Source organism: Mugil cephalus, chromosome 17 (genome assembly GCF_022458985.1).
Source record: "Mugil cephalus isolate CIBA_MC_2020 chromosome 17, CIBA_Mcephalus_1.1, whole genome shotgun sequence".
Lineage (NCBI taxonomy): Eukaryota > Metazoa > Chordata > Actinopteri > Mugiliformes > Mugilidae > Mugil > Mugil cephalus.
Window position 1 is genome coordinate 20,102,598 of NC_061786.1, and position 22,259 is coordinate 20,124,856.

Below are 22,259 nucleotides of genomic sequence, written 5' to 3' on the forward strand. Positions count from 1 at the left end.
GAAATCCAGATAAAAATTTCTGTAATTTCTTTCAGCATCCTGGTGTTTTAAACTGTGGTTTCCGTGGCAATGTTCCCATGCTGGCGCATCAGCTGAGGTGGATTTTACAACAACCAGTGATTTTCTTGTCTAAAGAGGCGAGCGGTTAACAGGGAGAAACTTCTGCAATTAGGAGTGTGTGGGGGAGAAAGTTACTCATGTAACCTGGGTTCTATGATAATTAGGGACGTCCTATTCTGTTCTTTATTAAACTCAGCCTAGTGCTATTTATAAATATACATTATTATTATAATTTTGCATTAAACATTTTTACTAAAATATGTTTGATTCATGTTAATGTGTATTTAAAGAAATTTAAATTTGTGTGGGAAAGTTTAAAAAAAAAATATATAAAAAATTTCTAATCAACCAAAAGATTCCGCGACCAAACAATTTCCCTAATTTCCAGACTTCATGGTAAAAAACAAAAGTAAATAAATTATGGAATTAATAATTAGTTTTTATTATTCTAAATATACATGATTCTTAATTTTATGTTTTAGGAACCCTGTCTGATGTGGTTTTTCCTCATTAACGATCACTGAAAGGAAGGCTAGGGGAGAAATTTACTCAATAAAGCAAATCCTAGGTTTTATTTCACTCCTTTTAGCGTCATATGATGGCCTTGCTGACTCATGATTTATGTTGTCACACTGTTATTACAGGGGTTGTCACTGCTGCTCATGTGATCCTCGACTTTTTTGTTTGCAAAATGTCCATAAAATGAAAAGCTTGAATGTCAAAGGAAAAAGAAAAAGAAGAACACTGGTTTCCAGAAGTGATCTGCAAGTCGTACGATGAACCAATCTCAAGACACAGCAGCAGGAGAAACCACAGAGAAGCTCCGGAGGAAGCAGAGGAGTCAGCCGGCGGGAGGCTTATTGGCTCACAGTCTAAAAACTAAAAGCCACAAACTGGAACCACAATGTTTGAAGGTGTTCCTCAACAGGAAGGAGGTTAAAATCTTCTGCTTCCTCTGACCGGTCCATGCCCTGCTCCCTGCCAGCCCGTTGCAGGGTGCAGGTAGACTGGCAGCGGCAGCGGTGGCGGCAGAGGGGGAATAAACGATGCATTAGTGAGCTAATGGAGCTCCCGCTGCTGCTGCCACTGAGACTCCACTGTTTAGATGTCTGGCCAGATCTGACACCTAGGAGCGCGTCTGAGCACACGGTGAATGTAGGTCGGTCGTCCCGTCCCGTTCCCACAGACCCGCATGTGGTTGCGATTAGAGAGAGAAAGCGCCGTGGACGGCGTAAACCCTGAGCTCACGTAATTCTCCCCGTCTAATGCTGACAAAGTGGCGTAATTACCAAAATGTGGTTATCCTCTAACTGCACAGTCAGTCGTGGTTAGGCACATGAAAACATTTTTTTATGGCGCTATTAAACTGATTTTCTAAATGTCAAGGTTAATGTCTTCTAATTCTATTTTACATGAAAAAGAAGAAGGGAAGCTCATGGTTTGGTCGCTCATTTCTGCTCTTCCTCTGATGTTAATGGACTTTTCATTTCCCTAATTTACATAAAAAATCCACAACTCTGACTGCATTTCAGACTTTCCGTGCTTTCACACGTCACTGAAGGACGTTAAACATTTCAGATTATTTGGATTTTTCATTGTCCCTTTGACATTTATGTCAAACATTCATACTGATGTTGGCGTGAAGACGCCTGGAGATCAAAAGTGCACCACATATGTTTTGATGAGCCACATCAGATTTTATAATTATTGATTTTTTTTTAAAAAGAAAAGGACAGAGAAGATGTAAAATCTTGCACACATTCAACACACACACACATCGTGCAAAATTAGCATTAATTTAGAGTGAAAAGTAAAAACACTCACGGTCGGAGCTGTAGTCGTCTATCAGGATGATTTCTTGAATCAGAGACGGAGGAGTTCGCATCAGGACGCTGAGCGGGAGAGAGACGCGAGGAGGAGAAGGAGAAGGAGAAGGACGAGATGAGAGGGAGGAAACACTAGGCGGTGTCATTGCTCCCGTCTGATTCAGGGGTTCGTTTTGTTTTACCTTTTGATGGTGCGGAGTAGAGTGGAGCGAGCCTCATTGTGGAAAGTGATGATGATGCTGGTGGAGGGAAGGTCTGGATCAAAATTCAGAGCTGCACACCTAGAGCCAGGAGAAGAGGAAGAAGAGGAAGAAGAAGAAGAAGAAGATGTTTTGAGTTTCCAACTTCCAAACTAACACATCTGATGACATAGGAGTGACGTTAAATAAAGATGGCGGAGAGTACACCCCAAAACGTATCATAAACGCATTTAAAAAAAAGCTAATTTTATTTAAAAAGGCTGATTTTTCCTATGTTTTATTTCCGTATTTTGTCTGTTCCGTTGTTTCATATCCTCTTTAAGTTCAATACTCACACTCCTGTCCTTGTCCATACAGACCCCTTGACAGTTTGTAACCGTGTGATGTATTTTGAGGGGCGGGGCTTAGCTGGAGGCAAAACACTATAGCTTGTAAACGGTGGTTAGCATATTTTAACGGACTGTTTTGGCAAAAAATGGACGAGGAAAATGCATATTTTAGAGAATATACTAATACATTCACTCCCTGAGATCATGAGTGTTTAATTTTAAAAAGCTGACTCTGACTGACGGGACTATATTCAACGACCCGTACACTCTCACTCACTAGATGGACGATTTGACCAAAGCAGGACACAGAGGGGACGAAGTCTGGTTTGTCTTTACCAAGTGAAGCCTCTCTGAAGTAAGTGGAACCACTGTGGAGAGTAAAGTAGTAAATGTAACTTCTACTGTTACTCTGTGACAGTGTTCGCCTCAAGCTTCCCTCTGTTTTGCCTCCAGCTGATTTTGTGACGTCACAGTGAGACCATGACGTCGGCCATGAAGGCGTCTGTTGGCCTCCAGTGACATAGAGGGCGCTGCTGAACCAAACAAGGTGCCTAGAATTGCGGGTCTTGAATCTGCAGCCTCCGGGTCTGCAGACATACCCTCCTCCTCCTCCTCACCCCTCTGCCCACTTGTGTGTATATCGCCCTGCTTTTCACTTTTGTTCTCTGTCGTGTCGTTTGTCACCCTTTTGTGTTCATGCCTCGTTATGAATTTACTTTCCATCTCTGCGGCGCTTTCTGTTTTCATTAAATGCCTTTTGTCTTGAACCCCTGAGTCCTGCTACTCCTGACAGAGAGTGGGAAGCGTGTTTACCTTCTTTCGTTTTAGACAACGCATACACAAACTGGCCAGAGTTTTGGGAAACGGTGGCCCACAGAGTCGCCTCAGCATTGTTGCTGTAGTGACATGGAAATACCCAGTTGCCTGGCAACGACTGCACAGACTTCTGACCCTCAGCTTTAATCTACTACCTGTCGCTGGGAGCTCTACGCACAAGAACATGGAAGCACGTTCCTGTAACTAATTCACTGCTTGTTTCTAAAATAACTAAATATATCATAAATGAGCCCATTAATAAAGCTGCTATTTTTTGGCTTGAGTCATATATTGGCTTAATTTGTACCTGCATGCCAATAAACACCAACCTGAAAAATGATGCTAACCTTTAAGTTGCAAAAACTGCAGTTCCTCTAATGGCCACTTGAGGCTGAGTCAATCCCCATAGACCTCCATGTTAAAAGGCAGCAGAAATAAACATCCTTACAGTCCAGTACAAAGACAACAGTTTTGACCTGTATAAGAAATTTCTCACTTCATGACAACAACATGTTTTAAAGTTATGCATAATTTAGGACGGGGCTGCTGTCAAGGAGTGTCATTGCTATGGGGTGGGTGGTGCCTGATCTGGTGTAGGTGGGTGCTACATGTCTAAGTAACACCCACACGAATGAATGCCAGGTCCAAACGTTTCCCAGCAGTTAGTACACTGGACTGTCACAAGAGAAAGTGGAATTTGGAGGATCCTGCAAATGCGTCATCAGAAAGGCTCTCTTGTGCAGTTTTTAAGCTCAAATAGTCCTGAATGCATATGTTTTAATTGAGAATGATGTCATCCAAGAGTGAAATGGTCACAATGGTAAACACAACTTCAGAATAATGATCATTTAATGACTTCTAAGTACCTCAACTGAGCTCACGACTCACTTTCATCTGCTCCTGTTAATTTATGTCTCATTGTAGCACTTAATGGCAAAATGCTTTAAATGAGGAGTCAATGTCACATTATAGCATAAATATGAAAAGGGAAATGTTTGGTTGAATGCGGGTCAGCAGCATTAGTGAGACAAAGAAAACTCTGATATGTGGGGTTTAAATAAATTAGAGAAAAGTAAGAAGGCTCTGAAGAATTTCACTTCCAACTCTCAAAGAGGAGCGGGTTGATTCAGAGTGTATTCATTTCAGCGAAGGGACGTCCATGTTTACCTAACTTTAATTTTGACTTTACTTATTTGTGGTTAAAATGAGCCAAAGAAGAACAGGGCATGTACAGAAATCTTGAGGTTAATTTCAATACATTTTTCAAAACCTTCTCAGTATCTTCTAATACCTCAGCACCACTTTGAATTACAACCATTTACATCAGTGACACCTTTAACATAACAGTTATAGTTTATGATAAAGACTATAGACCACTATCATACAACAGAATTCAAACAGGCTGGGTGAATAAATCGAAGGCTCATATACATGTTTAGTGTACAAACACTTGCACATTATTTATGCCTCTGAATTTCTGTCACAATTTACAAACGCACCCATAGTCGTCCAGTTTTTATCAAACGAATAAATTCACACACTTCATTGTTTCACCTCAAAAATACCTTCAAATTTTAAGACCTCATAAAGTCGTGATAAGACTTTTTAATGCATTTTAAGTATTAAAGAATTGAATGATCAACTTTTAATACTTTTCAAGACCCTGCAGATACCCTGAAGAATAAATGCATAATTAATTAATAAAATCCATTTCTTTCATTTCAAATGCATACCATATCTTTCAGAAAATCTTTCCCTCCCATTGTTGCTCATTGGTGGACAGATGGAGAAACAGCCTGGTGTCAAACAATGTGTTCGCCAGTGATTTATCATGATTTATTTTGCAAGGACTAAACTCACGACAGGTAAAGACTCATTTAAAATATCGATGAGATCATGGGACGGATCTTTCTGCACAGCTCCAAATCCAGCTCACGTTGGGATTTGTCCCTGATCCACTTGCGCAGATCAAAGCGGGCAGGCAGCACATGCATGCGGGGCGTCGAGAGCTTTTTAATTTAACGGCACTCACCTGTAGTGTCGGGTGTCCCGGATGGCTCGGTCGGGGCCCAGTCGGTCGCTCTCCTGCAGGTTGAAGGCGTGCTCCCTGTAGGGGTCATCGCCGGGTTTGAGCTGCTTCGCTGCCAGGTAGGCCCTCTCGTCGAAGCTGCCCAGCAGCTGACCCTGCTGCTCGGCCCGAGGGGGCTGCGTCACCTGCACAGGAGAGGGAGGGGGCACTTAAAATGCTTAGAAGAACTGGGCTGATATGAACGGTTGAGACGCGAAATAACTCATGTGCACACACGACGATGAAAACACAGCAGCACACGTTGTGCTCAAGAAGGGAATTAACTGTCTGTCTCAGAAAAAAAAAGAAAACAGTCAATGCTTCACAATAATAAAAAGAGTAATAAGCAACACACACAGCATCCTGGCTGCAATATTAGCCAATAAACTCCTCCAAATTTAAATATTTCTCATCCAATACTAATCCCCTACTCTTTTATTGCTAAGTAAAAACCCAGCATGATGGTTTTCAACAACATTAATATTCTCTTGTCAGTCTGTTTCAGGACGATGAAGAAAAATAGCTCCTCTGCAAACTAACTTTCGCAGCGGTTATTAAATTGCACCGCCCCTTGTTAAAATAAATAAATTGCTTTGACTTTTTAATCCAGTTTCCAGAAAAGTATCGGCCAACGTGATTAAAATGCAAATGCCGTTTTCTTATTGGGGTCACCGTGTCAGTACTGACCGAGCAAAACGGGATGGGCACTCATCAAACACAGGAGACACAGCCCATAAATCATGAGTAATTAATGGATTTTCCCCTCAAGGAGCTTTAGCGCTGGCCGGCAGTGCTGGGTGAGTGGGAGGTTAGAGCAGCTGATGAATACGTAAAGCGAGACGAGAGGAGCCCTCATCAAAGAGGGGTAGCGGTGAAATGGACAGAGAGAAAGACAAGTTTTGTTCAGTGCTGCTTTATCAAAGGTCGGTGTAGATGGAGGATTTCAGGTGAGCATGACCTCATTTTCAGTCTGACCGGAGGAGCAGTGTGACCCAAAACGTCAATGAAGGATTCACAGACAGAAAGCAGACTGACGGAAAAAACTAACACACACAATAGATGAAATGACGACGCCTACTGTGACAAAACCCACAGAAAACAATCTGACTCATCTCACTTCTGTGGCTTCGCTCTCTTGTTTACTGTTTTGGCCACCCTCGTCGTGTTCATGGTGTCAAATTCAGATGGAACAAGAAGCTGTTCGACATGGCACCCAGCAACTTGCAAATTGCGTCTTGCTGGAGTAAATAGTAAATAGAGTCGTTAGGAAACACGGAGCTAAGCGAAAGTGAATGTTGGCCTACACGCCTCAAGATAACTGCAAATTATGTTCTGCATCACGCTGCTTTCAAATGGGGTTGTGTTCACAAATAAACGCCACATGAGCATCACACATGTCTCCGTCACAACCTCGAAACTTTTGGGAAATTTTGGAAAAGTCAGATTTAAATAGTCTTAGACAAACTTTAATGATCCACAAGGGAAGTTGCTTGGTCACAGTTAGTTGCAAATAAAAGAAACACCACAAGTAAAAACTAAAATAAAATATAAGTAATATCTGCTAAAATAAAAATAAATGTACAGAATCAGCATATGAACTAATGTATTAAAATTATCTTATGTCTAAGGATAACATTGATATTCCCAACAACCTCATCCTTTCATTATGCCTTTATACTTCCTCCATTAAGGTACCTAGCTAAACTGTGAAAACAACATGTTAAATGCTAACAGTCAAGCTAACAACCAGGTTATCTTGAAATAGAAAATGTTACAAAGAAAACTCAAATTATATAAATCAATAACCCACTATTAACTCACTATCTTAAAAGGTCAGAGTAAACACAAACAAATTAAAAAGCAACATTATTTAGCTACTAGCTAACAAGTAACTTAGCTCAGGTGGTAGCGAAAAATGCTGCTTTCAAATTAGCTAGCTAGCTAGCTAGCTAGATGGATAGATAAACTGTCCTTTCTCCACAAATTTATGGGAGGATATTTACGGCTTTATTTGTACTTGTATTAAACCACATTTTTAATTTTATTTGAACATATATTGTTTGACTTCTTTGCCTTCATCTGCTTATATCATGAATCTAATTATACACTTAGCCGAATGCTATATCCATAAATGTCGATACACTCACCAAAAACCACTCCTCTCCATCTTTGAAAATGAGGTCAAGCAATATATTAAAACTATGAGACGTTCTACTAATAAGAAAGTCACTAAGACTTTAGATTTGTGCGCCCTTTTCATTGTTTTTGTGTAGGAGGATATTCGTGTCGCCTTGTATTTCTCAATAAAGTTTATTACAAAAAAAAAAGATAAACACGCAAATTAAAGCAAACTACGGAAGCCTTAAGTGGCCATGGAGGCACATATTATCTTTTTTCCATTTTCCTTTGATAACGAGTTAATTTCGAGTGAACGAGCGGGCTCGTTTTCTTGAGATAACGAGTTATTTATATCGTTTTCTCAGCAAAACAAAGTTTTGTTTTCTCAAGAGCTCGATATATTTAATTAGAGAGTGTTATGTCATTCTGACTAATGGATGCCCTTAACACTAACGTTATAATGTAGTAAAATAATAGCCTAACGTAATAGGTCTACTGTAAAGTGAGCCATTTGTTTTGTGCTTTAATGTTTGCTAGATAACGATTAAGTAAAACAAAGCTTTGTTTTCCGGAAATAACAAAACTTGATAACTTGAGATCTCGAGCAAACAGAGGAAATTAAGTCATTATCACAGGAAAACGGAGGAAATAATATGTATGAATGCATGGCCACTTAGGGCTTCCGTACAAAACCCAAGCTAGCAGATGCATTAGCTTGAATCTTGAAGACATTTCTGGAATTATTAACACAGTCAAAATTTCACAAAAAGACAGAAATAATGTATCTAGGTTGTTAGGTTGGTCTCTAGGTTGGTTCCTAAAGTTAGCAAAATGTATTTCTTAGCCATAAAACATATGAGGAACAAACTAGCTAGGTGTAAACGGCTAACGGAGCTAAAGAGCTAAATGCTACATATACTGTAACAATCAAGAGGAGCAACTAATAGTTAATGGAGGAAAATATTACATAAAGTATAAGTTTCTGTTGTCTTTGTTGGAATAAATAAATGCACCATAAATACAAAGGTTATATAAATGGCACCACACAAGACTTATCCAAGTGTGTAACCACAATGCTACCACAAGCCACTTGCTTAGAGCCCCCAACAAATGCAAACATGATGAATTAAGTCCTTCAGAGTCCAGTAAAAAATGTGTTTTTTCACAGTATTTTGCACAAACAACACCATCTTCACAAGAAAAATATATGCAAACACAAGCCTCTGCATCGTGAACACTCACATTTGAGTTCAGTTCAGTTCAATTCATCAGTAAAATGAAGATCAAGATGCGTGAGCTCGCAGCGTGCTCCCACTTCAAGAGCATCTCCACAGTTTTCAGACCACTCCACACCTAAGTACTAATTAGAGGCTGAGAGATTTCTAATGACATCTACTTACTTCTTCTGCATGCCAAACATTACTAATTATAGTTACCTGCCAAAAACGCTTCACATTTCAGGGATTTTAAGTGATCACACAGGTACATGGAGATAATATCCCACAGAGTTCAACCTCTTTAACTATGCATGTAAAAAATCTATGAAGGTACGGCTTCATCAAGTCTCATCTGTTTGCTCTGACTGTTAAAATATACATGTCTCATCCATGTTATGATCATTAGTGAATCACACGAGCAGAGCTACAGGCCTATATTTATCACTTTACTATTAGTTTTACTGGATTTAGCTTTGAGTATACTTCACATGTTCAGCCGATAGATTTAGATACTATATTATAATTTTCATCTGAGATGGATACTACAGCCAAATAAGATGGCAGTAAGTCTTTCCAAAACTTTGTAATCGTCAAGTCTCATGTGATTAAAAGTTAAAAGCTAAAAAAAAAAAAAATGGCACTCTGAAGATAATAAGACAAAAATAACAGAGGGCTCTTCGGGGTTCGGTCTGCTGAATTAAACATGAACCTCGTCTGCTGGCTCTTCTAAGCCGAGTTAAAGGGCTCTGCAGAGCACAACACACTGTTGTGTGTATGTAGCGGTGATGTTGTGCATTTAATCCTATTTATGATGTGTTTAGGTGACGCAGGAAACATGGAATCTATCTAACAATTCTGCTAGTTTAATGCATAAAATTGCATCTTGAAAACTCTTCACTGGCTTCCGGTCCAATTCAGAATTGAATACAAGGTCTCCCTCATCAGTGCATTCACGGACACAAACCCTTTACCTACAGGAACCTACAGGAACCTACAGGAACCCCAGTAAACCCCCTGAGACCTGAGCTTTTGTTTAATATGCATTTTTAATGTCCCCATTTGTCTTTATTTGGGGTTAGTAGCTATTGACTATAAAAACTAAGGATATCCTTTAAACAGGAAGTAGCTTTTAGAAAAAAAAATGATGTCCTCATGCGTGGACTCAGGGATTGTTTCAGTCAGGATTATAATAAAGTCACCAATATGTAACAATATGTTAATTTTCATGTCTGAACAAGGTTTAGACAAAAGCAGAATTGCAAATAATGATTTAATGTCTTCAATCAAGTACTAATTAATGACAAAAGTTAAAACTTACTTAGGACAAACCTTAAAACTTAACGTCCCCATGTGAGGACGCAGGGTCTCAGGAGGTTAAAAAAGCATTTTGATGAATGTAGCACTTTGGGATTGTTAAAATGTAAAGTGCAATACAAATTACATTTATTATTATTATTATTATTATTATTATTATTATTATTATTATTATTATTACTATTATTGTCTGTGTTGCACATACAGTCTGTTGGAGGCGTTAGCAACCTATTTGTCTTGAGCTGCAGGTGGTTTTACAAACTCATTAATTAATTGGAAGCACAATTTAAGCATTCTACATGTATTTCTTAAACTAAATAATATTGCAAAAAATTGGATTGTTTCACAGGAGAGATATAGTTTGGTTAGCTGAACCACACACAGTATTTGCTGGTGTGCACGGATGCAGTATTGATGAAGCTGGGATGTTAATAAATAATCAGACGAGGTTTCAGGTTATGTTGTTTTCGGGGGCTTCATATGAGATGATGGTGCAGTGAAAGTTGCCATATTGTGCAGATAAATAAACCTTTGTCCTCTCTCAAACGCTTTGAGTTACAGTAACCGAATCTGCCGTTAATCCGAGCCCAGACGAGGTTGTTAACGGCACATTTAACCTAATTCTCCCGGGAAGTGTTTATACGGTCACATGTCTGCAGAGTCCAAGAACACCGACACCGACCCGGGCGTAAATAATGGATCACTACTAATGTGTACACATGACGTTAGGTTAAAGAGGGGGATGACGACCAACTGATGGCTCTGCCGTCCTCACATGTTTACGACATGAGGCCTCGGCAGCAGATGTGCAGGTCAGACAGAAACCGAATTAGACTGAAGAGCAATGTTCACACACTCCATTACCGTCAGCGCTGGGAAAAGAGAGGAAATAGGAGCCAGCAGACAACTTTCACGGATGACGTCAGGAGTGAATCAAATGCTGCTAATGAACGTACTTAAATGGAGGGACGGAAGGAGGCGGGGGAGCGCTGGAGGGATGGGCACTGGAGGAAAGACGAATGAAATAATAATAATAATAATAATAATAATAATAATAATAATAATAATAATGAAAAAAAGGAGGAAAAGATAAAAGTAAATAAATATAAAAATATATATAATATATTCCTCAAGGTTAAACACTACAACTCAGTGCAATATCAGACAGTCATTATTAATATATTGTTTGTTCTGTTCTATTTTTATCTCATTATTCTTGTTACTTTTCTGCCTCCATGGACGTGGTTAGAAACTGTAATTTAGTCACTGTGGGACAAATAAAGAAAGAAAGAAAGAAAGAAAGAAAGAAAGAAAGAAAGAAAGAAAGAAAGAAAGAAAGAACAGAGTAGAAGAGGAGGAAAGATAAAACAGGGATACAAAGAACAGAAAGAACATGACATGGACGGAAAAGGGCTGTTAGAAAGAAAGAAAGAAAGAAAGAAAGAAAGAAAGAAAGAAAGAAAGAAAGAAAGAAAGAAAGGATGGAAATGTACAGCCGGAAAGAACAGGAGATGAGGATAGAAAGAGAAAGAAAGAAGAAGGGAAACATATAAATCAAATGACGGGAAGAAAAAAGGGATAAGAAGGAGAGATAGAATGTGACATGGATGGAAAAGAATTATAAAAAGGCAAAAAAGAAAGAAAGAAAGAAAGGAGAGTAGAAGAGGAAGGAAAGATAAAAGAGGGGTACAAAGGACAGAAACAACATGACATGGAGGGAAAAGGGCTGTTAGAAAGAAAGAAAGAAAGAAAGAAAGAAAGAACGAAAGAAAGATGTGAATATATGGATGGGAAACAAGGCAAAGGAGAGGAAGAAAAAGAAAAAAGGGCTAAGAAAGAAAGAAAGAAAGGATGACATGGACGGAAAAGACAATTATAAAAAGGCAAAGAAAGAAAGAAAGAAAGAAAGAAAGAAAGAAAGAAAGAAAGAAAGAAAGAAAGACGTGTGGGAGCCGGTGGTGGAGCTGGCAGCCTGTGAGCTCCAGGTCAGATTACCAGAACAAACTACAGAGAGAAGAATCTCAGTTTGGTGTAAAAGGTGAACGACCCCACTGAGCAAATCAAACATTCATCTGAACAAACAGTTCAAAGAACGAACTGATACAAGAAAACGCTTCCACTGTCTCTGTCTCTGTCCACGTCTGTCTCTCTGTGTCTGCTTCACACATTAAACTGAATCATAATAGTCCTTGCACAGCTGAGGCCTCTTATTGATTCACTAATTCACTAATCTCCTCAAATTACAACACAGTAAGTAACGGGTTGATTGAAAGTATCTTTATAATATTTTAGCCAGGATTTACATTCTTTTACGTTCGTCAGTGATGTGCCCCCTTTGACAGGTAGACACTCTGATCCCCGCTCACTTTATTTACAGCTCCAGCAGCACAGGCCAGGGCTACAGGTCTAGTATCTCTTTCCACTTAATGCAGCTGAGAGCCCGCAGCCAAACAGAGACGGGTTTCTAATCCGAGCTGGCACGCGCTCAGCCACGGCGGTGAGTCCTGTCTGTGGGCCGTGTCAAAGCCCCGAGGTTACACGGAGAAGCCTGACAACCAGCACACCTACGAGCCTACGAGCCCACGAGCCACGGCGTCCACCAGAGGTTATTTTCACTCCTTCTCCTCCACCACCACCTCCTCCTCCTCCTCCTGCTCCTCCGCCCCTGACGCAGGCGGCGACAGCCCACCCGGGGGCCCTTTAATGACAGAGTATAGACCTGAGAGCTGGATGTTTTCCACCTCACTTGTGCAGCCCCGGGAAAAAAAAGGTCTGAGCATAATATGGTTTACGAGGCGTTTGCGCACGACGCGCAGGACTTATGGAAAGCCTCTTACGGGCACTTGAGATTTCTCCCGGGCTCGGGCAGAAAGCAGGAGAGAAAGGGAAACACAAAGACACCGAGATGATTGTGCGGCACAGCCTGTGGAGTAGTAGTGATAATAATAATAATAATAGTGAGGATGGTGATGGGAATGCAGGAGACTGGAGGCGGCGTGTTGAGTCCGTGCATGCCCGTCAAACGCATTCCTGCTGTGGCACCCAGCTGTGCGCCACCGCCACCTCCTCCTCCTCCTCCTCCTCCATCCTCATCACCACCACCACCAGGTCTCACACACACATGCACATCAACATGCAGCACACACTCTCCTGCAGCGGCTCCCGTCTCCCTAACCTAACACCCACCACCACCTCCTCATCTCTGTTTCTCCCCCTTCGCTCCCCCCTCTCCTCTCACTCACTATCAGCGGGATGGTCCTGTCGTCGCGGTGGATCTCCAGCCGCCCGGGGACCGCCTTCTGCCCGTGGCCCCTGCCGCGGGTCTGCGACGCCGACGACGACGGAGACGACGACGACGACGACTGCGGCTTGTTGTCCTGCCACAGGTAATAGAACGTGCCCAGGATCCACGCAACGGTCAGAATCGCGATGGCGTTGGCCCGTATCCTGCGCATGGTGAGCCCATATGGAGGGCGAGCCCGGCTGGTTCAGGTCCGTCCGCGGGCAGAAGGTGCAGCCTCCCCCGCCGGTGATGGGTTGAACCGCAGCTCTGACAGACAACCTCTCCCCCACCCTCTCCGTCTCTCAGTGCGTGCGTCTCCGTGAGCGGCAGCAGCCTCTTCTGCTGCCGGAGCTCTGCCTCCTCTCTGCTGGGATTTGCGCACTGACAGAGCCACGGTCCTAGCGCCGAGTCATAAGCATCCCCCGTCCGTGCACGCACACATCATGCACTCGTGCACGCGCGCACTTTATACCATCCACTGGTGACAACGAAGGAAGGGGTTTGTCCGTGCAAAAAAAAAAAAAAAAAAAAAAAAAAGAAACGCATCCAGCGAGGATCCACTCACTTCTGGGTTCATATCAGCGGGGGAGACAGAGCAGAGGAGGGTCAATCTCTCCACCTTTTAACCTCCACTCGTTGTGGCTTTTTTTTTTTAAACTCCTTTTGTATTTTACTTCAAGAACATCACGTCTTTCCCTTTAAAACCTTAAGCCCTTCCCCTTGTTTGCATCCTTCCAGTATAATGTAGCCCATGCATTAACTTATACTGCATAAAGAAGCGTCTTCCATTAATGTTCTGCAGGTTTATAATCATCCATATATTTATTTAAGACTTTACAAGCAACAAATATGATCAGTTTAAAACATATTAGCGAGTATAATAATTCATAAGGTCACAACAACATGTAATATTGGCCAGTAATGGTCCAGAGTTATCCTGCATAAAGAAAATTACATTTATTTGCTTATTTATTTTCTTTAATTGCAGGCTGCTTTCACTGTTTTTCTGCTTAAATGAGTAATTTTCTTTTGGCGCTAATTAAAAATAACCACATATCTGAGAGTGTACAGGATGAGCCACGGTCATTTGCTTCAGTTTCTGATATAAAAATGGAGGAAAGCTGCTATTTCTCCCGGATGAAAAGCAAAAATGTGCAGGATTTTAGTATTTTTGTTTGAAACATTAGTTGTTGACCAATTTAAGAGATAGATTTGAATCACAAGGCAGTAAAAAGGTACAAAATAATGGTAGAGTGAGGTAGAAATGTACAAAAAGATATATCTATATGGAATATACTAGAATATGAAAATATGGGATGATGTAATGTAAGAGCATATAATATGGAATAGACATGGCATATGTGTAGATAAATATTTGATGTATAGAGTATGTATGTATAAAATGATACAAGATATATAAATACTGTATAAAATAAATGAATATATCAATTAAACAAGTTGTTTAATCATGACGTGTGTGATTTTCTTCATGCAAAATACAAAAAAACGTTTCTAACTGATCTCAGGGGAGATAGTCTGGGTTTTATTGGTCCAGGTTTAGAATAATCCTCCACGTTAACGTAACGCAGGTCAGTGCAGTTCATTTATTTGTGCACCGTCCACTCACACGTCTCCTCTCTCCTCTGTGTTCACTAATCTTTACGGTTCCTCGACGTTTATTCACTCCAACTTCAGCGGGAGCCGCTCAGTTCCAGTCACCATTGTCTGAAAATGCTTACAGCGCAGGCGAGGGCTCTGAATAGACCCACTGCTGAGGACTAAACTCAGCTTTATTCTTAATCCACAAAACATCCTGGAGTTTTTAATGGGGGATATTTACTCTGTAGCTTTTAATTAGATTGTTATGACTCAGGGATGAGCTTCATTCCGACTCCTCCCTCTGTTTTCTCTACTCACTCCTCTTTTCCACATCTGAACATCATCACCCGTCTCTTCATCTGACCTCTTTCATTCCTTCCCTTTGACCTCTCGCCTCTCAATTTTCCTCGAGTCCCATCTGTTGATAAACTTTCTGTGATGTCAGGGTCAAGGTGCGGCCTTTGTCAGTGCAAAGAAAAGCAAAATAAATCCCAAACTATCCACATACAAATGAGAAAACGTGTTAATTTAAATAAACTGACACTTTAATTTCTCGTAGGCTTCTTCCCCCTCAGCCGGACTTTCAGTGCACACTTACTACTGCAACATATGTGTCCCATCTGAATAAGAAGCAGCTCAGAACAGTATTCTGGGTATGCATTTTCAATTATGCATTCGAATTAAGAGTCTGCAGCTGAATTGATCAAGAGGAAGAAGAAGAAGAAGAAGACTTTGCAGTTGCATGAATATTCAACTCCTTTTCAAGTTAATTCAGAGTTTGCACAAATGACCTCTGTGACTTCTTCAGTGTGCGAATGAATCTGCAAGGCGTAAAAAAAAAAAAAAGTCAGAATACATTAGACCGAGAGGACCCCATCACCAAAATCCACAACGGCCTTTAAACATCCGCGCACACCAGTGAAGAAATCAGAGCCGTTGCATTAACACCCCAGAGGCATAACAGAGCCGGGGAAGCTGAAAGTGTTCATCTTATTCCCGCTCTGCCAGAAGAAACATAAAAACAGACCACAGCATGAGCTCATCCGACCCCACCTAACAGCGTCCACACAGCTGGGCCCACCAGCAGCACAGACACAGGGAGTTTTCCCTCATCAGAAACACAAAGGAACCAGATCCAGAGACAGAGCAACACGGAGTCAGAGGAAAATTGATTTCCAGCTGCAGCTAATCTGTGAAGCGTTTTATTTTAGAGATAAAACATGGTGGGATTAATGACTTTCTGCACAAAACGTCTTATCAAATCTGCTGTATTTTCATATTTCCACTACTTGTAGTGGCTTTATTAAAGGTAAATCAAACATTTGGGTGGTCAGGTTGCACATACTCATACATTTGGTTATTTAAAGTGACCAAAACAGCATTTAACTCCAAAACGTTTAAGTATTTATTAATGGATTGCAGGTATGTTTGAAATTTAACCCTGAACAGAGACGATTAACTCAGAATGGGCTCATGTTGAAGGCAGCGTGTGCACGGAACAAAAAAAAATAAGCAGATTTTGGGTCTGTGATCTGTGAAAAAAAAAAAAAACTGACATAACAGCAGCTTTAAATGAGGAATCGCTTGAAAACCTTCGGCTTTACCGCGGATAGCATGAACTTCCCTTTCATCGGGAGACTGCAGCTTTGTAAAAATTCAGTGATATGAGCTGCGAGCGGAGCTCTGTGAACTGTGTCTGGTGTCTCTGCGGAGCTCGGTGCTTGGAGGTTAATCTCATTATACATGTAAGCCGTCTTCCTACTCTTCACGACGCCCGTTAGCCCATGAGATCCGCCCAACACACACCCACCCCCCATACCCCGTGTAGCATGTGTGTATAGAAAGAGGAAGGTCGCGGGGGTCAGAGACACATCTGGCTCGAGGCTGCGCAATGTTTGTCTTCATTCGAGTGGACAGGGCCGCTGCGCCTCTCGCGGCTCAAAGCAGGAAGAGGTAATAAGTCTCTACACATTCAGACATCGATGGGGTGTTGGCACCGGCAGCTCGGCCTCACTCTCCATTTTATTTTTATTTTTTTACAATTTGTTTCTTCCTGGATGTGGAAACCCTGCCCTGAACTGACCGACTTTCCAGCCCAGTCAGTCAGTCGGTCCACCGCTCGTGTCAACAATCTCTATCCTGAGACACACAGAGAGACAAATCTCCACATTCCCATGTCGGCTGTGAAAAAAAAAAAAAAAAGGGGGAGGCGGGGTGGGGGGAGACTAGGGAGACAAAGTTAAATAAATTGGGTGGAAACTTGGAGTAAAACGTTGGCCTGTTCAGACTCATGAATCATCAAAAACCAGCTCACTAATCACAACAAGATGGAAAAAACAACAGAAAAACAGAAAATCTATATTTTATTTTAATTTTTTTGTCGGCCAAGTTGAAAAGTAAGAATCTGCTGACTTCGTAAGAAGAAATGCACAGAGTTAATGTAATGTTAGAGTAATAAACAGTAAGTCTGCAATTAAACAACTTTTCTGATAAAAAAAAAAAAAATGCAGGAATTTCACTCTAACTTGGAGCCTTTTGTAAATTTCATTCAAGCATTAAATAACTTTCAGTCGATCGCAATGTTAGCTAAATGCTAACTTTACCATGCTAACAAACTGTCAATGCAGAGTGCTAACGGTCTGACCGGCGTTTAGCACTAAGCACAAGGTGCAAACGTGAATGGATCATTAAAAGGTAATTTCAAATTTATCCATAAAAAAAGTCACATCCCAAATTTCCCTTTAGCTTTGATGGGACTTCATTTATTGGTGAGCTTAATGCTAAAACTAAGCTAACACGAGGAAAACTCTAAGAAGCCACTTTTATCAGCAGATTTATTAATTATCATGTTTACTATGTTTGAAACACAAAGTGCAGAAGAGGAAATGTTATATTTAAAGCTTTTACAAGTCGTCCTCCGGGAATCATGACTGGTTCTTGAACTGAACCAAGAAATTTAAATGAAACCATTGATATAGTTAAATGCATGGCGCAAATATTTCCTCTTACCCCACAGGTATTACCTGAGCTAATATACAGCTATTTATATATATTAGCTAACCCTACCGCTAATATTCCTGTAGGGTTAGCTAATATATACTTTATTAGCTAAGATATATACTATATTAGCCAAGAGTGTTTGCATGGATAGAAGGCAGTTTGATGAACATCATCCTCTGGGAAAACATGAACATCTCCACCAACTAATTATTCAGCGTCGGAGGTTATCAGGAGTATGTGAGTCTGTGTTTTCTCTCCAACAAATATATCTACAAGTTTTTCCTTATATCATATCCACAGACCGCCTGCCTACGAGGAGGTTGAAGGATTGTTGCGTTGATAGACGAGGCTTTTTTTTTTCATTTGGAAGCAAGAAAGTGCATGTTTGAGTGTGTGAGGACAGGTTTTGGTGTTTGTCTAAGGACCAGTTTAAGGTAAATCTCCAGAGGAAATGAATGTAAGTCAGTGGCATGTCTTCGACTGTGTGTGTGACTTCAGCCGTTTACTTCCAGGAAAAATCACTGCTGGCATTTCAGACAACTATGCCAGAATCCAGAAACGTGAACAAAGACACAAACACCACACACAGACACACACACACACACACACACAGACACACACACACTTTTAGACAACTCCCATAAGCCTCTGTGGAATTCCACAATGATAACAGTGGAAGTTCAGCCAACCGCCTCTCGGCTGTAAACGCTGATCATCGAGCTCAAAGATGCACAAGTTCAGTCTTGTGTGTGTTGCATGCGTTACTCAAACACAAGCGTCAGGGTGTAGACACACAATGAGCAGGAATTTATTTGAGCTTCCCTGTGATGTTGGGTGAAAAGATTTCCCATGCTGCTTTGCTGCAGACAGAATAAGCAGCTAGCCTAGGTCGACTATGGATGGATCAAAGTTTCTCTCTTTTATTTTTACATTTCAAGAAATTGTGGAGGAGACAAATTAATGAACACTTGGTGCAAATACACGACGTTGTGTAAATATCCCGGATTTAGATAGAAGCTAATTTCCGTTTAAAGTGTTCACAAAAAAAGTCCTTATGAACGTCGCCCTCTGTTTGGAAATCACTCTCCGTACCAGCAGGGGGCAGTAATCTGAATTTATTATTCAAAATTGGAAAACAGAAGCCCTGTTGTGGGTCTGCCCGCTGGTCAGAAGATCTCGGTCACAGCCAGTTACTAAATGGTGCAAATCTTCGTACTGGATCAGGAACCACGAGTCTGAGGTCTCCATTAATCCTGATTAATCCTGGATCCTATGGCTGTTAAGTATGAGTGGCGAGTTAGCGGACTAACCGGAAACACTGACCCCACTACAGTCAGTGAATCTAAGGAATTCATTAAATAGTGCATAGATATGTATAGCCTGTATAAGAACAGGCAGCAACTCAGCACATTCAGTAGCCTTTAATAGTACTCCACAGCGTGTTGTTAGATAGTGTAGGAGTTAAAGGTCGAATAACTTTATCAAATAGTTGGCGTGAAGCCTCCTTCTGTCTGTGACTACTATCCAGAGGATTTGGACCGTTCCTCTGTTAGCGTTAGCGGATGTCTTTTCAGATACATTTCAGTAGTACTTTAGTTGTGTTTCAGGATTGACATGTCACAGCGGCATGGGCTTTGATCCTTAGTGAACTGATGCTAGTTTGCTACAACGACCCACTGGCACCTCACCTGTCTTCTAGGAGGCGTCCATGTTGTTATTGTCACGTGATTAGTGACCAGGGATGGGCATTGATATGATTTTATTGATGTCACTGCTTTTATCGATTCTGCTTTGCGAACCGATTCTTTATCGATTCACTTATCAGTTCCGTCTGTGAATTTTTCATCTACAAAAGGTAGACGTTCATGGTTTCATGCAAACAACAGAAATTTTATTGAGTTTCTAAACAATAGATAAGAACTTGTGTAAATTTGGTAACTAATTGGAGACTTAGCGATAGCTGCACTTTTTGTCGAATCCATGGCACTTTTGGTATTTAATGTTGTGTGTCGTGGACAAATGCTTCATCATGTTGGTGGTGTTGCCGCCCTTAGTTGAAATTACGGTGCATAAATTGCACGTTGCTCTGTTACAGTCCCTTCTGGTGAAGTGAAGCCACACTTTGGACCATTTCAGTCTCTTCACCATCATGTCTTCCTTGGCGTCAGGTGATGGGAATAATATGCTTCTTCTTATGTTTTACGGCGGGTGGCTTTCTCCTAAACAGCTTTCAAGGGCATTACCGCCACCTTCTGGACTGGGACGTAAAGATTTGTCGTGAAAAGAATCAATAAAAGGAATCAAACAGCATGAGGGCTAATGATATCGATGAATTGAACCAGTTGGAACCGTCTCTTTTAAAGAATCGGTTCTCGATGCCAATCCCTATCACTGACTGGTCACCATGATGCTCAGTTAACCTTTCCTTGATGTGTTCAATCTGTGTTGATCCAAAACTCAAAAATCTATTTGAAAATTGTGGAGATGCAGAAGCGAATGGAAATACTGATGCGGAAACACGCTATCACCAAGTGGACCAATCACAGCTCTTGTGGTCTGCGGCATTTAGTTACATTTCTGGGGAGGTGCATGTCAGGATACGGCATCAGGGTGTGCGTAGAGTAGAAGAAAAAAATGTGTTAAATGTTAAAATTTGAAAAGTTTACTGCAGTTGCATCAATTACATTGGTGTAAAATGTTGGTTCTAATAAAAAGCTTGAATGTGAAAGATGTGAAATATTAACCTCTGACTAACCTTTATCCCTAAACCCAGAAAGCACCTCATAAAGAGCTGTTTTGTCTCTGTAAGCTACCACACCAGCTACCATTAAATAAGTCCAACTGTTTTCTTAATCATCCCTGACGTCTGATGGAACAAAGCTTTGTTTGTGGTTTCATTCGAGCTGACCACACCAGACCGGGTGGAGCTCCAGGATGCAGGGTCTTGTGAGCAGGAAAGTACACCAACCTGTTGTGTGGACATTGTAAAAGTCTTTCTTTGCTGACGTTGTGAGTGTGTTGTCTCTCCTTGCTTGGATTATTGTTAGCATAAGGGAAAGCGCGTCCTGTTGGAGAGGATCCACCAGGACCAACATGGAGCCACCAAATCCTGAGTTTACACACACCCTTTAAATACATACCGTGAACAGAACAAACTGATGTGATGACAATTACAGAATTGGATTCCCACGGAAATCTGTGCAGCTGTTTGATTCAGATCTTACATTTCATAGGCTGCGATTGTGTATTAATACCCGGCTCAGACTCTGCAGTGGCTTAGCGCGTAGCCAGCTGTCAGCGGGTGTTAGTGTAAATCTGTGGATGTATAAGCAACAGGCAGCAAAGAAAAACACTTTCCTACAAACCCTAAAACAAAACTGTGACAGTTTGCAGAAAACACGGGTGCATGGTAGCTGCGAGTGGTGAAACACTACCCTCAACAACAGGGATGAAAAATAGGGAAATTAAAAACAGGTGGTTGAAATGTGAATATTCATTAATAGACAAGATGTTACAATACCTTGTGCCATGATGCGAGGCAAAAAACATTCAGAAGCCTAGTCCGACTGAAAAAAAAAAAAAACGACCAGCAGGCTAGCAGTCAGTTAGCTACTAGCAACCGATAAGGAGACACCAGCTAACTAGCCTAGCCAACAGCAGCAGGTAAGACATGATGGGACATGCAACTGCACCTCAACCAACACTTCCCCCTCTGCCTAAGTACAGAATTAAGACACTAAAAGACACCAGCTAACTAGCCTAGCCAACAGCAGCAGGTAAGAAGAAGGAAGAAAAGAGCTGCTGAGACATTTCATTGACAAAAAGTGTAAAGAGAACAAATGCACAAATTGAACATCTGTTTGAAATGTTACACCAGGTCATTGAAGATGAAGAGAAAACTGAATCAAGTCCCAGGGATTAAATATATATAGTGGCAGTAGAGAAAATGATTCATCCTCTGGCAGCCATGATTGAAATGTCATACCAAGTCATCGAGTTCTTTTACTTGAAACTCAAACCAGGAACATGGATTCATCCTCTGGCCACCACGAATGTTTGTTTATGCCAGTTTATCAAAGTAGAAGCCGTGGAGATAATTTACCACAAAACTGAATGGGAACCAAATGATTAAAATTCTCATGGCCGAAGAAAAGAAATCAAGCCACACAAAAGAATTTCATGGTGTATCTAAAACAAAAACACAGGCAACAAAGGAACTTTCATCTTTCATCTTCGTCGTCATTGAGAAGCTGGTGAGATAAGTCCTCGAGATTGTCATGGTGACAGTAGAGAAATCTAACACAAAAGTAATCAGGATTCATCCCCTGGCAACAATGTCTGCCCCCTTTCTTTACACCAATCCTTCAAGTAGCTGCTGAGATTTTCTACAGAAGCGGAGTTTTCAGGATTCCCACGGTCTCCCTAATGA

The 22,259-nt window shown here is 41.1% G+C and overlaps 1 protein-coding gene across 1 annotated transcript in view; it reads right to left on the reverse strand.

Annotated features, from left to right (window-relative positions):
- Positions 1–13,645, reverse strand: part of galnt16 (UDP-N-acetyl-alpha-D-galactosamine:polypeptide N-acetylgalactosaminyltransferase 16) — a 38,006-nt gene extending 24,361 nt beyond the window's left edge. The window contains exons 1-4 of the mRNA XM_047611630.1: positions 13,191–13,645; positions 5,264–5,445; positions 2,069–2,167; positions 1,885–1,952 (exon numbers count right to left, since the gene is read on the reverse strand). Of these exons, the coding sequence (XP_047467586.1) occupies positions 1,885–1,952; positions 2,069–2,167; positions 5,264–5,445; positions 13,191–13,403 (562 nt within the window). The 5' untranslated portion in view covers positions 13,404–13,645. The remainder of the gene's footprint in view (positions 1–1,884; positions 1,953–2,068; positions 2,168–5,263; positions 5,446–13,190) is intronic.
- Between the last annotated feature and the right edge of the window lie 8,614 nt (positions 13,646–22,259).